General features: G+C 37.6%; 1 protein-coding gene across 1 annotated transcript in view; it reads left to right on the top strand.

Moving 5' to 3' along the window:
- Window positions 1-21,097, top strand: part of ARHGAP15 (Rho GTPase activating protein 15) — a 337,309-nt gene that overhangs the window by 172,452 nt on the left and 143,760 nt on the right. The window contains exons 16-17 of the mRNA XM_032445704.1: window positions 10,892-10,990; window positions 12,864-12,990. Of these exons, the coding sequence (XP_032301595.1) occupies window positions 10,892-10,990; window positions 12,864-12,990 (226 nt within the window). The remainder of the gene's footprint in view (window positions 1-10,891; window positions 10,991-12,863; window positions 12,991-21,097) is intronic.

Raw genomic sequence — 21,097 nt, 5'->3', positions numbered from 1 at the left:
CAGGGCTGCTGTGTTCTAGCAGATGAAAGAAAAGCACATAAGAAACTGTACTGCCAGGTTTGGCTTTGAATGTTATTCTTTTAATCAAATTTTAGACTTATTAGCATAGAGGATCACGGTTTTGCAAAACAAACAAAACCTTTTAGTCTTATTCTTGAAAGTGTTTGGAAATGTTAATGTAATTGGTTTTGTTTATAGTTCAGTCTTGCTTACACATCTCTGCTCATAGACATGAGTGATAGAGTCAGCTCTTCCAGCAATGGTCTAATGAGCAAGTGCCCCAAATCCCTGGGAAGTGGCTTCTCCCTTGCATTTGTGAATCTCAACATTCTGAATTGTTTTAGTGACTGGGGAGTGGCATAAGGACTGGGCAGGACTGTAAGAAATAAATAAAATAAAATAAAATAAAATAAAATAAAATAAAATAAAATAAAATAATAAAATAGACCCTAATTCTTTGACAAGCTAAAATCTGAAATTCCATTTTGCTTAAGATTTTCCATTTTACCTGTCAGTTTAAAATATATCTTACTGGCCGGATGTTACTTTTTATTTGCCATGTGCCACTTGCTTTGATGAGACTGATAGTGCATCTGGTGCCTATAATAAGGTCTTGGGAAGGGCACAGCCCATGGGGATCAAGGCCTGTGTGGAGGTACTCTGGTCATAGCACTTCTGTGTCTCCAGTTCATATGCTGGATAAGCAGGAATCTCCTGGCACATGCACAGGGCTTGAATTAATATGCAACAATGACATCTTTGGACAAGAAGGCTGGAGTGTGTCTTAAAACACTCTGTTTATTTCCCTGTCACGCGTGCCGTACATTTATTAGTGACAAGAAGCTGAGCAACAGTCACAGTGTTGCAAGACTCCAGTTAAATATGGTATTATGATTATGGAGGACTCAAAACCCAAATACTCAGCCATTTATCTGCCTGGTAATTTGGTGTATTTTTAGCCTCTCTTTATATTTAGATTCCTAAGTTCCTGAAAGAGATGTCACCTCAAACCTCCATTTGGCTATACTGCATCATCCCAAAGCTTGTGATAGAGAAGCATACCAGGCTTTCAGACACAGCATATTTAGAAAACAGGGAGAGAGTCTGCCAAATTCCCAAAAAACTGCTTCCCAGCACCCCTCACGAATAGCAGGAAATTACTTGTTATCAGTGGGTAATTCAATGACAAACATTATTGATTATCCAGCCTCAATCTTTACAGTCTAGATGGCCAAATATTTTGCAATCATACTCTCTATTTAAAACTAAAAGCTGTGATTTTTATTTTGGAAAAAAAAATAGAGTTTTTCAATTTTTCTGCATGACACATCTCATTCTGGTACATCCCTCCAGATTGTCCAGCACCTTAGCCAGAAGTTTGACTGACAGATGTCAAAGTGTACATCATGATCTAACTCTTGAGAAAAGGCTATGTGAGGGAGAAATTTCAGATACTTGGAAAAATCAGACATTTTAAAAGTAATATATAGGCCTTGCAGTGTTTGGCATTTGACATATCCTGGTGCATGCCAGTCACTCAATGACTTAGACAGACAGTATGTATCTCTTACTGCTTTTTTCTAATTCCATGTGTATTTGTTAAAAATCAGTGCATTACACAATTGATCGCTGTAGGTTGGCAGGTTCACGAACTCCACAGTCAAATAAGTCAGTACTTTCTCACTCAGTTACTGCTAGGTAAATAAATTCAGCTAGTATACAAAACTCACCATGTTCTGAGCTATATCCTCTTTTCCTAGAAGAACCCCTTAGACACCTATTGTGAAAAGATAATTTGGTATTTTGGTTACATGATATTTTTAAATGACATTTTGATTAACCTTTTTTCATTACTACTGTACTACTTAAAGCAGCATGTAATTTTAAAGGCCAATGTATTTTCAGTGCTGCCAGTGCAGTTCCAGTATAACTAAAGAAAAAGATCCAGAATCCTCCAGCAGTGGAAAACTTGTTTGAAACTATTGTGAGAATATGGAGATACGCAATGTTAATTTTAAGGATTACAAGAATTTCAAATTACTGAAATTAGATGATGTTATTGCTTAAATGAAACAGGCTCTCCATACTGTCTGTGCTGTGGTACTTATTATATCAAGTGATATGACTGACAAAACCAAAAGCTCTAAGAAATATTCATACTCTATACCCTGGACTTGAACTCACCATTTTTCTCAGTCCTTAGCAAAGTACTGTATGTATAATGTTGTTTGTGAAAGTATTAAGACCATGAATCAGATCTTGGCTAGGTAGCTACAATGTATGGAAAATGTTTGTTGTTGCTGGATATATTTATAAATATTGTCCATACACCATAATTTCTATTGAAACACCAAGTACTTTTATGTATTTATTTATTTTGTAATGGAAATCTTTTCAGTTGCTGTAATTCTTCTTAAATGAATATAATGGCCTTTTTGAAGCTTAGCTTTTCCTAATATTTATGTACAAAGATGGAAAGAAGATGTTATGTGTTGCTGTCTCTCTGCATGCAAGGAAGGTTGATAACCATTATATTTTCCTGCCTGCAACACTCAGGAGCTTGACACAGCTGGCAGAGTGTATGTTCAGATCCTGGATGAACTTTGATGTTTTACATTGTTTTTAAACAGTAGCTGGCATGGTTGTGTAGCAGCAGGATATTACACTTACCGTTCAGTAGACCTGTTTTCATAGAAAAGGACCTCCTGCCTCTTTGCTCCAGGCCATAAAACCCTCTGTGACAGAGATCGTGTTTTGGATGTCTAGCAGTAGGAGCATTCTTGAGTTGTTGTACTGTCTTTTGGTAAGTTAATAAGATAAACAGCTATTTTGAGAAATAACCACGTGTTCTGCACGCTCCGTACATGAAAAGGCTCTGTGTATGAAAGAAAGAATAGTAATAATAAATGGAAAGGAAACGATAAACAGAACAAGGAAAAATCCTATTCAGGAGTGTTGTTTCATCTCTAAGAGATGCTTTATTCAACAGCAGGTATCAATCCCCACAAGTAACATCTGCTATCAGAGGATTTGCAGGTACACCTTTGCTCGCTGCTAACTGAATTTGTGTCAGTATTATAATTCAGCAGATTTCGGCTTTTCACTCAAACCAGGATTAGCATTGACTTGGGCTGGAGGGCATTCAAGCTGCTGTTCTTCTTTTAGCTATATTTCTCTGTAAACATCTAATTGTTTCAAAAAGTGATGTACAGTGTGCAAAAACCTGAATTCAATGCAAATAAGTCTGTGCAGCTCTGAAGTTAACAGGTGTTCTCATTAGTGTAAGTAGACAAGGAACGATTCTTGAATGTTTTATAAACACTTATAATCACGGCCAAATACATTACTGTAAGTATAAAGATACTTATAACAGCATCCCCTTTATTCTTATTGTGCAGTCTCAGCACTTATTAATAGGAGATGTGTCAGTAAATGAAATCCTCAAAGCCAGTACTGGCTTCTGCCTGCAAATAATGCAGCTGTAAAATACTCTGCTACTGATGAATAAATTCTTCACTAAAATAAGAGTCAACGAAATGAAGCCTTTACACATAGCACATATATATTTTAAATATATATCTTTGCTTGTACTGAAATCAGAGTATTCATTCTCCCTTTGATTCTTTTTTGTTGGTTTGTTTGTTAGGAGGACTTGACTTATCATGTTGAGTTTTGCTCACATATATCATAAAGTGTTATAACATGCATATAAAATTGGACAGGAGGACCATTTATCACAAGGTCTTGTCCAGCTGGTAAAACTAAGAAAGACAGGGACTTCTCTTAGAAACCATTGCCAATATCTCTGTATGCGGCTGTGTAATATATGACTTCAGATTGTAAAAGCAATAACAGTAAAATATTACCCCAAGGAGAAAAGTAGCTTGCAGTAAGTATTCATACAGTGCCTTAAGTCTTCATCTGTGGACAAAATACACAATTGTCTATTCCCCTACTTCTCACTGCGCACAGACATGAGTTGTGTCTTAATTATTCTCTCTTGCTTTTTGGCTATAACCAGTTTTGGGGTACATCTTTCTCGCTTCCCATATCTGTGGTGACTTCCATGTCTCCTCACTTTGTCTTAATGTCTGTCAGGAGCCAGATATCCTTTCTCTTCCATCAAACAGCGTGTGTTCTCTTTGTAAAGAGAAGGAAGGAAGAAATAGACATGTATCAGTGTGTGAATGGTCACCCATTCCTTGAAAATCTAATTCTCTCTTCACTAGTATTAATGCAATTCAGTAAAAACTTACATATATTGTGAATTCATTGCACAGCAGAAGAGAAGCGTTAAGCTCAAATATGTTTTTCTTCTTAACAGTCCCAAAGTTGATTGTTTTACTGCAATAGTATTTGGAGGAACTCAAGCCTAGAAATTTAATGGAAAATACATATATTTGTTTATCACTGGTGCAATACAGTTTCATTTAAAGAAACATCCTGTTATTTTGTGGAAATTTACCCCTGGAATTCAGACCATTGAATCCTCTTCAAACCACTGTCATAAATACCCAAAACATTAGATTTCATTAAAAACCAAGTTATTCATGGAAGCAGGTTGCTTTGGTATTATGACCTCAAAAAGGTTTCCGGAAATGGATGTGCAAATTGGTGTTACCACAAGGCAACACAATCGAAGACACATCCTGTAAACATCTGGCAGCAATTGGTCTTACAATTGCTAATATTGTGGAAGTTGTGAAAACACAGGATCTGTTTGTTGCCTCTTTGCAATATTTGGTTTTCACAGCAATTTTTACAGAGTCAGAAGAAACAGGGTAATTATAACATAAGGTTCAACATCTTTAGATATATAGAACATTTTCTGTTGCTTAAAACAAATATTCCCAAAGAAAGTATAAAACATTTTTCTGACTTGCAAAGTTTTTGCAGTCTATCATTTAAATTACTTAAATAAAGGGAGCTTTACTACTCCCAAAAGCTGAGAATATAACACCCGCCATGCATATTAGCTTGATCTTTTTGACAGACCAGAAAAGTGTTTGTGTGTGCCAATTAAAACAAAAATGGATCCCCAGTGGCTTGTTCCTCGCACAACTTCTGAAGACTGCTATCATTGTATGCTGGGGTAACCCTGGATAAGGCGGCTATCCAAAGTAAACAAACTTTTCAAAACTTTCATGACAGATGGGGGTTACAAATGCATTTTAATAAGAGAGTTGCCAAAGCAACTTTTTTTTTTTTTGCAATCAGCATATATTTACTTAACATCTAGCAACATTGGGAACACAAGGCAGATAGTTTCTCACAAAATGTTTTAACAAATATCTTTTTTTTTTTGTAACATTGGTTGAAGACCTCTTGTTCCAAGCTGATATGTCTCCCTCACTTCAGTGTTAACTTTGCTCGACATGCAAAGGACTGCTGGCTTGGTAAAGCCAGACTGTAATATGAGACAGACAATCTGCTTGATAATGAAATTTCTTTGGTAGTCATAAACATCTTAGAGTCCTTTAAGTAATTTAACTATCAGGATAACCATGGCTACCTCCATTGAAAAGCCTGAATCATATAATGGATATATGAAGCAGCATGGATATAATGCAACAGCATACTGATCCTTTTGTTTTCTACTGTTTGCATTTTTTGAATATTAGAGTCTCGGCTCACTACAGTACAGCATAGAGAGATATTTTATTTATCCTCTGCTGCTCACTCACTCAGCATAAACACGGCCAAGAGACTGGATTATCTGTAAGAAAGAATTTGAGATCAACTTTCAGAAATGCAGCCCGACTTTTGACATGTTTTTAAAAACTTACATATCTCTGTCCCTGTTTAATTCAAATCCAGATAATTAAACCACTAAGGAGCATAGTGTCTCCCAACTTTAATTAATTCTACTTCTGCTGTGGGTGTGGACACAAGTTTCTATCTTTTATGTATTTCTTCTCAAGCTATATTATATTCTAATGATATGCCTTTCTTATTTTTTCGAGAACATTTTGAAAAAGAGAGAAAATTCCCAGTTTGTTTCTTTCTCCTTCCCCACCCGCCCCCTTTTTATTGGTGTTGTTTTTCCCTATCCTGCTAGCTACCACGCAGATGGAGAGTGGCGAGTGGCACGTCCTGTGTTATGTGGATGGGATGGCGAGATCCCATCCTGCAAAAATATCTCAGAAAAAGTAGAGGCAAAGCCTAGATTCCTCTTCTTCAGGGGAATCAAGATGGTTAACATGATCAGAAAAAAGCTTGTAAGAGGCAAGGTGAGATGAAGGAAGCAGTGGGAACGGGGAAGAGTGTTAGCTTTTGAGCTAGAAATGCTCCAGCGACTCACATTTCCTTTTTTCCTACATATATCAAGAGCAGCAATCCCAATACACAGTGTAACAAGAGGAACACATTTTATTGAGTTTCTGCATGCTGAGGTATCTGTCAATCTGAGTTGAAATCACTTAGCGTTCACCACAGGCTGTGGGAGTCCCAGGTGACATCAAAATGTAGGTTTTCTGCACTGGATTCTGTGCTGGGTTTAGCATCAGTCGTAGGGTTTCCACGGTCAAGAAGCGTCCAACAGTCCAACACTGGACCAATGGGATAGTTTATACAAGGAGCTACTACCATGATAGTCCAGGATATTTTTAGGATATCCTGCATTCTGAGGGAAGTAAGCTATGTTTTGTTTCACTATTTGGCTGAAAGGGAGAGATGGGTTCTTGGTGGCTGCACATGAGCCATATGTGAAACACACACTTTCCAAGCCACTCACTTCATGCTCAGTCACTGCAAGAGAGAGACTCTGGAAGTGTTTTTGCTGAATTTCTTCTTCCCTGAAGAGTCCCCCAGTTCCTGCATTAAAGTTTGTGCTCGGCATTGTCTGAAAATAGTTCATCACTGCAAATAATAGTCGTAGTCACCAGAGATGCATAAGCACACTTTGAAGTGAGTGAATCAATAATACGGTTTTGTATTTTTGTTTTGCTGTGTGCTTTTCTCTCCCTTTTCCATATCTCCATAGAGTGCCTATCAGTAGGACTGCTAAAATTGCCTCCATCCCTATTCTGCAGCTAAAAGAAATGTATACTGGTAAAGAACCAGAGGGATATGCCACGAAGGATATATATTTTTTCACAACAGTGAAATAGTCCCCGGTCCAACATTTATAGGAAGGATGTGGACAAAAACTCCTGGGCGTATTCCATGGCATTTTTATGTCTTTGATCTCCTGTGTTCTTTTGGTGTGAGTATATCATGAAAGGGGAGAATCTCTGAGATGTTTTAGAAGGTGAACCGAGTGAGCTGTAAAGGTTTGGAAATCCTAGAGAAACACAACCATGAATGACACATTTCATGTCTCAGAACGTGACCTAGCTTCAAAACAACATAGGATTTGTAGGATTTTTAGGAAATACTGATCCCAGATGAGATACAGGGTATTTACGTAATGTAATGGTAGTGGCATTATTAAAATACAGTATTGGTACTATATAGATATTTGTTGAATACAGGTTTAGCAGAGCATTATGCTGACTTCCCCTTCCCTTTGCACCTGTGTATGTTGACAAAAGAAATCTGTAATGAACTAACAACAGAATATTATGAAAAATGTTTCACACCTGCCCTCTAATTTCTACACTTTGTTGGCAACCCAGCAGCACACCAAATTTAACAGACATTTACCTGCAGTGAGCAGTATTCAGATCATCAGTGCTGAACAGTAGGACTGCAGTTGTAAAACTGTTCTGGATGAAGAACTCAGCCTGAGAAGGGATTTTTCCAAGGTACTATAGCAAGAAAGGACTTGGGAGTCCTGGCTCGGCTATAAGCAACCTGAAGGGCACACTGCTGGAAAACGAGAGGGCTGGTGCAGGTTGTCATTCCTTGTGGGTATTTATTGCTGACAGCAGCCTCAAAATTCTGCCTGGTAAGGCTTTGCTAATTGCAGAGTGGAGCCTCTGCAAAAATGATGGAGAAGGATTTCAGTAAATATGAAAAAAATTAAAGCACATGATGCAATGGATGCTGACATCCATCTAGAACACTTTTACTTTTTTTTTCTTTTTTCTTCTTTTTTTATTAAGGTGTGTCTTTCATTTTGTCCCCAAACCCTGTTTACTTCGGCAGTGCCTAACACAAGGACAGTGCGTTAGCATGCCTTAATATGGAGTAATTTATGCTTGTTGTTAGTTATACATCGTTTAGGGCTGTGATCATAAATTGTTCAATCACAAGGTTTACTCAAAGCTAGCATTCTTCACTGATGTCTTTTCCCAAGGGTGTTGAAAATTCGATTGTTCAAAGTGCAAATATGGTTTAGCAATCCCTTCCAAGAATCATTTATCAGAAATCCTAAGGAGGTAATATATAAAAGTGGGATAGGAAACCTGCACGTTAAATGGGATTTACCAGCCAAAGCCTTTGGAACTGCTTTCCTGTGAATGACTGGAATGGAGCAGAACAAAGTCAATTGCTGACTGTAATTAAGGAGTGGATGCGTTTAAACTGTAGAGAGCAGTAGCAGACTTCTTGAAACTGTCTAGTTGCTCTGAAGATTAGTCTGGGGAAAGAAAGAAAAGAACTTGAACTATATCTTACAGAAAGTATATTTTAAATGAATTCTCTTCCCTCAATGCTATGATCTGTTTTTGCAGATTTGCTCCTCAAACATCGATAATATATGATTATCGGAATAACACATTCAGACAAAGAAACTTTCAACATGTAGTTTACTTTGGTCTTGTCAGCAATGGAGTATCTCTTTTAAATATCATGCAGTACAAATGTTTATGCAATGTTGAATACTTACATTTTCATCCAGCCTGAATTTACTGAATGGGAGGCTGAACTACGTCGTGTTCCTTTTATGCCTTCAAAATACAATAAATCTAATAAAATATGTTGCTCTTCTTTTGAAACTGTTACTCCATTTTATAATTTTAATAATTATTTGTTTATACTGGGAAAGAGGCACTGGATTGAATTGTTGCCTGTGTTTAGTCTAATCCATATCTGCATGTGTAGTGATAAAGCGTAATGCATTTTGATCCCAAAACTTGCAGCGTGAGCTGGGCACAGACCTGAAGGCTGACTCTTTTAACTGCTTACCTTAAGTTGAATATGTGATTTTTTTTTTTCCTTTTGTTGGGATAAAGAGAATGGATGATAGCACATGAGCAGCGGTTAGCACCGCAGTGGAGGACTAATAACGGGATTCCAATGTCCCCAGCCACTAGCTCTCCCCGTGTGTGGTGAACAATAGAGAGGCTGGAGGTCTGCTCCTGAAGGGCTGGCTGGGGCTGGGAACATCTGCAGGCAGGCAGGCAGGCTCCCAACCCTCTCTGGGAGCCCATTCCCACATTCTCCGCAGCACTCTCACAGGATGTCTCCGCTGGAGTTGTGCTGATGGGATTTTCCTTAATGCTGATGACTTTGGAAACATTCCTTACAGGCATTTCCTCAATAACAGGAGGGTTAAAGAACAATTAATAAAACAAGCTGGTGTTTTTTTGTTTTTGTTTTTGTCTTTTTGTTTTTTGTTTTAAATTTTCCCCTGGTAGTATTTCAGTTTTAAGAAAGAAGTGGGGCGCATCTGAACTGGTTTGTTACTTTATGCTTTAAGAAAGGCTCTTAACGTGGGCAGATGGAGCAAAACAGTAGCACTTCAGGTCATCTGATTTAATGGGCTGCGCCAGGTCTTAGCAGCTCTGCTCTGCTTTTACTCACACTCTGTTCAGAGGGAAACCTCTGTGTTCAGCCATTCCCTGAGAAAAAGCCAAACAGGTTTTGGATCTGAGAAGTAACACTCCCCATCGAGCAGCTGCTGCACAAACTGAGACTGTGTCCCGAACCACTACAACCTGAGTGTTCTGTTTGGATGCACAGGCATCTCTTCATAACAGTAATCATAATAATGAAGCTTTGGCTTTGTTGCCTGTGGGTGCTGAGCTGGTTTGGAACATGCACAGGGTGAGATCCTTCCTGCATTGTCCAGACAACAGTGGAGATGCTGTCTGATCTGCAAGTAGGCAGAGCTGCCTTGCCCTGCATCCACAGCCACGTGTGACATGCTGCAGCTCCCTGCCTTGGTTTTGCTATCTGTATAACGGTCCTTTTAACTTGTTTTATGAAATAACCTAGAGATCTATTTTTTTTCTTGTAAAAACTCATGTAAAATATATGTATGTGTGTGACAGTGATAGATCATTATTTTCATGGCGGTTTTCAGAAGCTCAGACCAGCAGAATGTGCATGCATATTTCCACCAAATATTGTTAGGCAGTGAAATAGCATTATCAGGGGAGTGAATATTCTTTTGATAAATATTCCCAGTGTGGGGGTCAAAAATGTAAATACACTTCTATTTAGACAAACTGAGGATTTTTCCCCTGATAAGTGGGCTCCTAATTACTGTGCCACAGCCATTTTGATAGGAATTCTCTTTATGTGGAAGAAAAAAGTGACTATTAATTTTACCAAAATGCTTGGAAATGCACGCTGAGATCACAGGTATAGAGGAAATGTGTAAAATCAAGGATAGATGAATCAGATATAAAAATAAAGCTAGAATTGAAATGCAAAGTGAAAATAACAGGAATTAATTCTCACATTGAATTCATTTCTTTTCAGGATGATTTGATTTACATCTGAGCTGTCTGTCGTGTTGAGTTCCCTGGCTTTTCTTAACTTTTTGTCACATTATCATTATTTTTGCACTATTTGTGTATGGTGGTTGCAATGCTGAGACAATATCTCGTTTGTTGTGACATATCCCAAACAGCTTTCAGACAGAGGTTCAAAACTCCTCGGTAACTCTGGGAGATAATTATCAATACAAAGGGAAGCATTTGGGTGTGTAGCAGAGACAATGGCAGAAAATGATCTGTCCTGTGCACTTTACTTACCTGTCACCATCCATGCCCTCCCCCAGATCACGACAATGTCAGGAAATGAGTTCCTCCTCCAGTCGGATATCGACTTTCTCATATTGGATTGGTTCCATGCTATCAAAAATGCAATTGACAGATTGGTATGTATTTGTTTTGGCTGTTACCTTTATTAATTAAGATGTAGCAATTTCAACTTCATTTGCTTAGGCATCTCTGCAGGTTTTAGGCAGCTAGCAACTAGCTAGACATTCCTTTATCTGAAGGGTACAAAAATATGCAAATCTTATGAAAAATGCCAGATAAAAAAGGTTGTTGAACTAAAATGTCATTTGAATCTTGCCTTGAAATGCAACGCTACATTTATTTCTCTGAAATAACAAGGACGTTGGTTTGCTGAGGGTTGTAAAAGCACACAAGCACTTAATAACTAATGAATTTTTGCATTTTCTGTTTATGCAGCCTACAGTATATAATCTTCAATAGAACTATTACTACATTTGATCCCTTTATGAATTTTAGTATTACTTATTCACAAGAATAACACTAGCAAATAATATTCCTTTGTAACTGATTGCCGTTATTCTCCTAGGAAAGCTGGGGGTTTTTCTATGAGAAGTAAGCAGGGCTGCGTTTTATTAAAACAGTTTTTAATTACCAAACCAGATTCAGCTGTAGCTTTTTCTTTCTCTTTTTGCCACTCTCAGTGCAGATTCCAAATGATGGCCTTCTCTGCCTGCTCCAAGAACATGTTCTTTTTTTTTCTGGGGGGCATTGACTTCCCTTGTTCACTGCGGAATTGTAGCGAGAGAAAATTACCCCAATTTCTTGCATTTCTCAAAGGTTTTTTATTTTCTGAAATGGAATTGGCAGAGAGGGCACAGTCAGTCTCTTGGAAAGGGTTAACCTGCACAGGGCTACTGTTTCCTTAAAGAGCTGCAAACATTCTATTACCCTGAGGCTATAATCAGCCAAGAAAAGTTTGATCTGATGATGTATGTCTTCATAGTACGTGTTTCATTGGCTATGCGAACATATTGATATCCCACTGAAGATTTTGGGGTGGAGTTTACCATAGAGACTCGGAGCACTTTCTTTTTGCTAAGCATCTAATAGACTCGACTATTGTTTCAGTGCCACTCTGCAAAGAGGTAAAATAATGGCTTTGGCAGCTCAGAGCACACGGTGAGCCACAGCAACTTACAGCAAAGTGGCAGTACTGGAGGCAGGGCTTGTCCCATTGCTGCGTGCACAGGACGGGATGCCAGCAATAGCACACACTGGAGGTTTCATAGAATCATAGAATGGCCTGGGTTGAATAGGACCATAATGATCATTTAGTTTCAGCCCCCCAGCTATGTGCAGGATCACCAATATTTGTTACATTACATGTGTTCTAGTTTTAAAACTTTACCAACCATCAAGATAGCAGATCTCACCTGACCATGCATATTAGGAGGAGATGTGTCATTAGCCAAAAAGTGGCTTCCTCCTTTTTCTCTTTTTCCTGATCATGACAAAAAATGGGACCACTACTCGTCCCTAACCATTAGAGTAGCAGAAAATGAGCCTTGCTCTTCCCTGAGCTTATACCAGCAGAGTTTAACCCAAATCTGTACAGATGTTTGAAACAATTGTGTTTGAAAGAACATTTACTGTGAATATCTAAAACAGAAAGGCTACTTTAACAACCTTCCTCTCTGCAATAATTTGGAAATCGCCTACAGTGTGGAAATCATTTTGGTCTCTAAGGCCTAAGGAAGCAGGCCTTTTGTTTTCCTTACTTAAATGGGAATTTATCTGAGAAATTAAGATCAGTTTGTCGGGGCATAAAAGCTTTGCCATATGAAAAATTTTGCATTACACTTCCCTTAAATAATATACTCACTGCATCACTTGCTGTGTCTATTAGCTCCTTATTCTGTGCTGGCATTCTGCAATCTCCTGCTGCATTCATACAAATAATAATTTTATTAGAAGCACTCACAGATATAAATATACATTTTCTTTCCTCAGCCAAAAGAACAGAGTTGTACATCGAGAAATTTGGAGTTCAAACTCAGAAGATCCTCCAGCACTGAATTACTGAATAGCTTAGACACCGAATCCAAAGAGTCAAAGCCTGAACACAGAAAATCTTTAAGTAAGATTTTTTTTCCTTTCTGTTTTTTCTCTTTTATTTTTTTTTTCCTTCTATTTCCCCTTTGTAAAATAAGTCTGCCATTAAAGGGTGAGATAATTTTTATTACGTACAGAATGTAAGGAAGATCGCTGAGAATTGTAAAGCTGAATGTGTTCTGGGCTGATATACATAACTTGCATTTAAGTAAAGACAGTTACTAGCTCCACATTTTTAAAGGGTGACATTCCCTCCTAAATGAAATAAATTTGTTTAGGAGAAAAGACATTTATTCAAGCCATTTATTTTTAAAAATAAGCAACATGAGTCCTATGCTAATGCTCTATTGCAGTTGCTTTGTTTCCATTTTAGTAAAATACCTCAAATTGCTAGAGTAATTTTGTCTGTTATATATTTATACACTGTATTGCTGAAAGACCTGGCATATCCTCTCTAGCTGACATTCAGGGACGGTTCTGTAATTGTATGGAAAGTAAATTTCAGGGATCAAGGTGGATTTTGGTTGGTATGATTACAAAAGAAAGTGATCTAAAGCCGGTAGGGGTGGGCTTCAGCCCACTGAGGCTTTCCTCTTCCAGCTTGTTTTGAGATGTTTGTGGTACTGGGGGCAGCAGGAGCTGGGGGTGACCCCAAATCTCCCATTGAGCTTTTTAAAATGTCACCCCCTCTCCCAAATCTTTGTTTTTTCCTTCTTTGTTTGGCAGGAGTCGCATGGTGCTGCTAATGTAAGCACCGTGACAGCTTTAGCCCCGCGTGCTGTTCTGAGATACCTATAGGTGCTGACGGTCTGTGCGGGAATTTGCCTGCACGCATTTCAGTGCAGGATCAAAGCCTGAGATGTTAGGAAAGGAGTTACAATAAAAAGACCCGACATCGCTATTTTTAATGATAATTATTCACATATTCATAAATATATGCACACATGCAGGCGCTCACACAAACACAAATACAGAGATTCATTAAATAGTCTCTTTTTGCAGACCAAAGCTTTTTGTTGTTGTTTTCTTATCATCTCACAGATTTTTAAAATATATTTTTTAATATATATATTTTTTTCCTTTAAGATTTTTCTTTCTGTTATAAAATATAAAGTAGCCTGGGTGTATTTGTAAAGAACTGTCTTGATGCCTTTGTGCTGTGTATAACACATTTCATTTCTCAGAAGAAGGAAAAATGAGACGGAGGGCGCGGTAAGTTTGGAGGGCCTGATTCTGCTCTCACTGCAGCTAATAGCGAAACCCATAAATTGTCTCATCATCTCGGGGAAATTTCACTTATTTATTTTGACTTCTCACATATCTTTAACTGATAATTTGTCAAACAAAACAGAAAAAGTGAATGCGAGCAGTGTCATAGACGTAGTCTACGTTTCTCCTCAAACCTTAGAGAATTGTGAGTAACCTTCATTTTGTTAAAGGCTATTTAAACTATTAAAAATTGTGAAAATATCTGCTGTGAATCAAAGCTGGTATCTAAATAGTGCAGCTTGGATTGCTTCTAAAATATGTATTCAGAACTTTTTTGGCCCCTTGAGATCTAGTAATTATGTGGAATTAGAAAAATCATATTATTCACTTACTTATTAGTAGTCTAAGCACAAACTGTATTGTCAGTTTTCTGCCTTTGGCTTTCTGTGCCCTTAATGTTCACACAAGTATCGTAGCCAGAATTATCGGCAGCTAGAGCCAAAATTGCTTTAAAAAGGCATGAGAACTGGTAATGACACATTGTTAGCAGTTAACAGGTGGTCGTTTCATTGTCCAGTTTGACTGCAGAGCTCAGAGAAGATATGTGCAATATCTGCAAGTGTCTTTATAAAGTTCTTGCAAAGTTTAACAATTCTGTAATTTTATAGTACTCTCATGTTATTGACTGCTGCCAATGTCGAATCCAAACAAAGGAAATTTTTTAAAGATGGCTTAAAACCCTTCCAGTTTTACATGGAAAACAAGCAACTGATGCCTGTTAGAAGACTTCTTCAACACCCGATAATCTTTAATGAAATATTCAGATGTTTCCCTCTCTGCATTTTAAGGGCTGCAAAAAAAAAAGTCCAGTTTTAGAGCAAGTACTGCTGTGGTGCTGGTCTTTTTAGCAGTACAAGTGTTTAAGGGACAGGTATATTCCTCTCAAAGTATTCAAATGTATTTACTCTTTAATTTAAAACTGAGGAGACTGCTTCTAGAGACCAAGTAGACGGAGTCTGCGCTTTATGTATAATCCTAATTGCTTCTGCTCACACTGCAAGGACAAATGGTAATTCTCAGTTACGCTTTTTGACTTGTAGACACCAATTCCATTGAAAATTAGGCTTAAACTGCCAGACTCAATTTCCAAAGTTCACACAATGTCTGTCCTCTTGGTCATGCAGCTTTTCAGTGGCTTCTCATCCAGTGTGGATTCAACTTGTATTTTAATTGAAGCTTTCTTGAGCTGAAAAATAACCAAGGATGGCCTTGGGGACTGTTACCAAAATATGTAAATCTGTGATCCCACTCTTAAATACATGGAAAGACACTGCTATTTATTTGATGCTGCCAACTATTTCACCAATTTAATTTACACAGAGAATGCTTGGTCAAGAAAGCATGTTTTTCACTGCCATTAGAAAATGTGCATGTTTGGTTCAAGAAATCTGCCTTGCTTCACTTCTTCTTTCCATCTGAGCAAGTCTTTTCCTGGTCAGCTTGTAAAATTAGTGTTAGATCTCACAATTTCCAAGTAATTTTGTATCATTTAGACTGTAGTTTTTTCTTAGGCAGCCAGAACCCCTCTTAATTAGTACCAATCGTAATTGGATCTGCTGTTGAGTAGCTTGCCATGTTAATTTTATATCACATGTAACAGGGCACAGGGTTAGGTATGTAGGGAATGTGTCTATGCATCACAAGGTTCCCAGAAAACATGTAGGTATACCAAAACCAAGAGAATTTACTGAGTGTATTGATTATAGGAACTGCCACAGTAGTCAAATTGTAGGTGGTGAAACCAATACTATTGTGCTTAATGCTGCTTTTTCTCCCCATGGTCAGTTTCTGGTTCACAATTTGGCCATTTTGTGGGAATTCTGCCACTCAGGAGTGACCTCTTGTGGAAGAGCCTGGGCTTGAGTCACTATCGATTGTCAGAGGGGATCAATCCTCTTCCACTCCCCCTTTTCCAGACGGAAACAAACGGCTTTGCAGGAGGAAGAGTGCCCTTTGGCTACCGTATCAATCTGAGAGCGGCTCTTGTCAAAATGCACAATCAAAAACTTGATAATGCAATACATTCCCAAAGCACTATATTTCCAACCTGTTCTCCATCATTTCCTTATGGCGTCACATTTACTCAGTTCATCACATTCTTATTAATATTTTAGGTTTCCTTGAAAGTGATGGAATTCTATTTTTATTACAAAAGCAACAAGAATAAATACTAATTGTTGTCAGTTATTTCCTTATGTAGTGGGAACAGTAATCTGTTCCTCAGCTTTGGGTTGCCAAAGCAAAATAATTAAATATTTTAGACATTTAAAAAATCTGTGATATTAGATAAATGCAATTTGATCTCCTTGTTTGCCACATAAAAGCTGGAACTGCCTGAATTGATAAGATTGAATTGCATTATTTTTATTGTTTCTACTCGCATATTTTTCTTATCTTCAAGAACACTTTACTGAAAATCTGGTTGTTAGTCATGCAACCATGAGACAGATCCTGTAAAAATCTTCTCCATATTTGCATTCTAGCTTGGGGAGCCACAATTATAGTGTCAGTATTTAATATATCTATATACGCTATTTTATATATCCGTGAAAAGGGAAGTCTTGATGGGCTGCACAGTGTCAGCATTATTCATGATGTCTTTGGACTCTCAATAGGAGTAGTCAGGGATCACGGCGTCATTGTGCCAGACACAATGCGACACTGAAGTAGGAAAATTCCTGCCCTGGCGAGCTCTCAGCCTGGGTAAGGACAAGTTGCAACAGGTGGAAAAAGCGGACAAAAGCAGGGGGTGGAAAGAAAAGTTGACAGCAGAGCCGACATGTCATGCATATTAAACAGCAGGCTTGGGATTCTTTTCCCTTCTTCGTTAGGATTGGGGTGTTAGCCGCCCTGGCCACTGGCCAACTCAAATAATGATATTTTGCTTACCTACATTCCTCTTGCACTTTCAACTGAGAGCCAAGGGCCTTTTGAGTCCCAAAGGGCAAGGCATCACTGTGCTACTGCAGTGCTCACGTGCTTCCCCATGGAACAACTGCAAGAGAATATGCCTCCCTGCATCTCTTTCATAATACAAAAAATAATAATATCCTCTGGACCATAATTTTGTTTTGCATTTGGAGGTATTTGCTAGAAAATCATTTGGTCTCTGAAATCTGCTTTGATTTCTTAAAAGATTAAAGTCAGCCACGCAGTACCTATTATTTAACCGAGGGCTGTTTGTGCTCTGAAATTGCCTAAAGTTACTTTACTTATTTAGTCTCCTTTCATTTGCTTCAGAAAGCTGAATCTTGAAACTTGGAGCATATCACGTAAATATTCTTAAATAGCAGCTAATGTATCCAGAATCATCTCTGAATGCAGTTTGTTAGACAACTAAGACTACATACATTGTGAAGGGAAAAGTATAACAGCGACAAAACCCACAATAAAACAAAACAACACAAAAAGCAAAACAACAGAAAACCTTCTTTCCCCCCCCCCCTTTTTTTAGTGGACTTGAGAAAAGAACCAGAGAAGTCTCTAAAGCTTTAACCCTTTCAGCCTCAGCCTGGTGCTTCTTTTCCCTTCCATTTTTAGCACATATGAAGTTCAAAGCCAAATTGATGCCATTTAGGGAGTCTTATTAGTTTACAGTGGTAGCATTAGGTATGGTCACTTTTATTATTTTTAATAAAACCAACAGATATAAAATAGCACTGTATTTTAGCTTTGCATTACCAGCAGCAATTAAAATAGAAAGCAACACTCCAACTGTATGCAAATGTGCAGCTTCTACCACAGTATTCATTTTGTCTTCAGCGTGTATGTTTGGCATTTCTTTTTATTGCACCAACAGGACTGCAGTCTCCAGGTACTGAATCACAGAAAGAGCATAGAAAAAAGCAACACAGTGGTTTAGGAGGCGTGGGGATGTTTATAAGGACTAGGAGGGCTAAACTTATGTTTTCACTTATTTTTAGTGTCAGACTTTTCAGCAGCACTTTACTATAGGCATAACGTTTTCTTAAAGCTTAGGAAAATACTGATTCAGCAACAAAAATACAATAATATTTGTGTTCTGGAAACAAAGCAAGCCAAATTCAGAAACAAGTTGTGTCACTATTTCTGAAAATAGGAGATTGTGTCACAGCCCAAATTACAATTGACTGTGACTAGTTTTCATATAAATATGAATTTTGCTCAAATTTGAGATCAATTACTCAATATTTCCATCAATTACTATTTCATGTTTCTTTATTTCTCTGTTTTATTTCTACTCCACTTTCCAAAATCCTTGCAGAGATTACTATTTGGGTTGAAAAAGCATATTTTTATATTGGGCATAACCAAGTTCCTTGTAAATGTTTGGCAGGGAAATTGCAATGTGTCCACTTAATTCATTTTTATTGAACCAAGTCCAGATTTTTAGTCAGGAAAAAGTTAGATATTAATCATATCTGAGCAGGATCATTAAATTTTCCTTTACCTACTAGAACAGCAGGGTCATTATAGAACCATGAGAAGTTAGCTCACTTATTAATCTTTACAATTACATAAAAGTGATCATTTTTATAGTACTTAAGAGTAGCTCTTACCCATTATGTGAAGAGTATGTGGGAATATTACAACGGAATATAATATATTATTATAGATGTGACCTGTGACTCATTGGTCTGCTCACTGACACACAACTCCATAAAAGTTATATCTTTGAGCTCGGATAATTGTTAATTGTTTCATATTCCTTGTGCTCACTTATGGGGCCTGCTAGTAAATAGAGAGCTGGACGCAGAGTTATTAATTACCTCATTATTACTTAATTATCACTACTGCATACTTCATTTTTATGGAGAATTATATCATAAAAGAAGGTATTTTGTACTGTCCGGCACAGTTAAGTATGAATGACAGTGATAGCTAATGGGAGATTGAGTTAGTTGAAGAGAATCTGTCAGAAATCCTCACTGTAGATTACTATCTGGTTTCTTCTGCCTTTTCCAGCAAACACTTCTCATCTTTGACTTTGAAACACAACAGTTTAAACCGGGTTCTTGTTTCAGTGGACTAATCCCCTTTCATAAATCATGTTCAAGTGCTGAAATAATTTGCACATCATTTAAAGAGTATTTGCTTTGAAACATTCACCTCAAGCCCTTTTGTATATCCTTTCTCTCTAAAGATTTGTAGTATTTGTTTTGTTCTCTGAGGTATAAAAGACCTGGGTAAACTTTATTCCTGTTGTTTCAAGATTAGTGAAATAAAATGCATATTTATTCAACTGGGACTGAAAGGAGCTTTAGTAAAGACAATCATGCATATGACCCGTGGGAATGTTGTAATACAAAATGTCTGTCTTAAAATCTCTTTAGTTTTGTTCAAAACACTGCTGAAGGACTTAAGTTTAAACAAAGAAAAAAGAAAAAAAAAAAAAAAAAGAAGAGTTGCAAATCCATATTTCTTTGTTCCAAAGAAGAGAGAGACACCTTTTATTTTTTTCCTTAACAAAACAGACCTTTCTGAGTGCACACAAGATAAACTTGATATAGGGGCAAGTAGAGCCTGGGCTGTAATGATTACTTGTGATCTTTTGTAGTGAGCTACATATTCTGACTCGATACTTAAGAAAACCATATTTTGGAAATCACAAAAATCATGAAGAAATCATGACCAGCACATCAGCATTTTAGGTATTGGGAGTTGATCAGCTTGGCCCCTGCTACTTCGATCAATTGCTTTGATATACAGGGACCAGCTGAGCTTTGCTCTTTGGGAAAGGAGAGACAGTGCAGCTTTGTGTCACTCTTGTGAACCTAATTCTGATACTTCTTGGTATAATTATTGAAATGACTACCCTGATTGCAAGTTTGAAGCCAGAATAATGATTCTCAGACTGCACTGTATTCTGAGTTTTCACTGCTATTTATAACTAATCCAGATGCAATCCTCCTGGTACTTTGGGAGGAATATGACAGAAATAAGGAGGTTTTTAGGTTATAAAAGTCTAAATTAAGCTCAATTAGAGACATCATAAATCAGGCTCTAGATAGGATTACTTACTGCCCAGACTCACCTTTTTCCCAATGGAGAAATCATTTCAGTGTTTGTAACTTGCAGGTTGGAGGATGTATTTCATTTAAATTGTGACCTCTAATCCCAAATATTTGAAGATGAGTTTAATGGATGGAAGCACTTACTCTTTCCAAGATTAGGTGTATTAATGCTTTAAAAATGTATGTGCTTGGTAGGATCTCCTGTTTGTTCCACCAGCTGCCTGCTGATGTGCCAGATAAACAATTTGAGAACAAACTTATTAAAAACACATGTTATTGGTGAACTTTAAAACTTGTACTGGCATGAAATATTTTCTACACCTGCACTCTTTAAAAGATGGTTTCCTTTATGGCATATACTGCTTTTTTAACCAGAGTCGCTTTTGTAGGTAATAGAGCCTGTATGATAAAAAAACCCACCCATTTCCTACATTGGTATGTGGGATACATAGCCTTATGTAAGGTATGAGAGAGCCTCCTAATTAATGGCATGTTCCTTCGTGAGTGCACAAGGGCAGTTTGTAAGAAGTTGTAGACACGTGCACATTTGCAGCAGAGTATGTTCATCCCGTAGCACATAGCTGCTGCAATTGTTCCTCTGAAAGGCTATGAGTGGAATGATACTGAGGGGTTAAATGCTGTATTGTTCCTCAATTAAGTAAAAGGTTCCAACTAGCTGGCTTTAAATATTGATGCTGAAGAGAACACTATGACAGATGAGCACCTCCCCTCACCACTAAGGATATTTGGCTCCATTTAATTAATTCCATTGGCCATTGTCTTAAGTGTGCCCAGGATTCACCCAGGAGGAATTCACTTGCGTTACTATTATTGAAAAGTGTAACATGGCATTATCTGCCTCAGACAGAC

Source organism: Coturnix japonica, chromosome 7 (genome assembly GCF_001577835.2).
Source record: "Coturnix japonica isolate 7356 chromosome 7, Coturnix japonica 2.1, whole genome shotgun sequence".
Taxonomy (NCBI): Eukaryota; Metazoa; Chordata; class Aves; order Galliformes; family Phasianidae; genus Coturnix; species Coturnix japonica.
The sequence above is the reverse complement of the archived record's forward strand: the minus strand, read 5'-3'. Positions and strand labels throughout refer to the sequence as shown.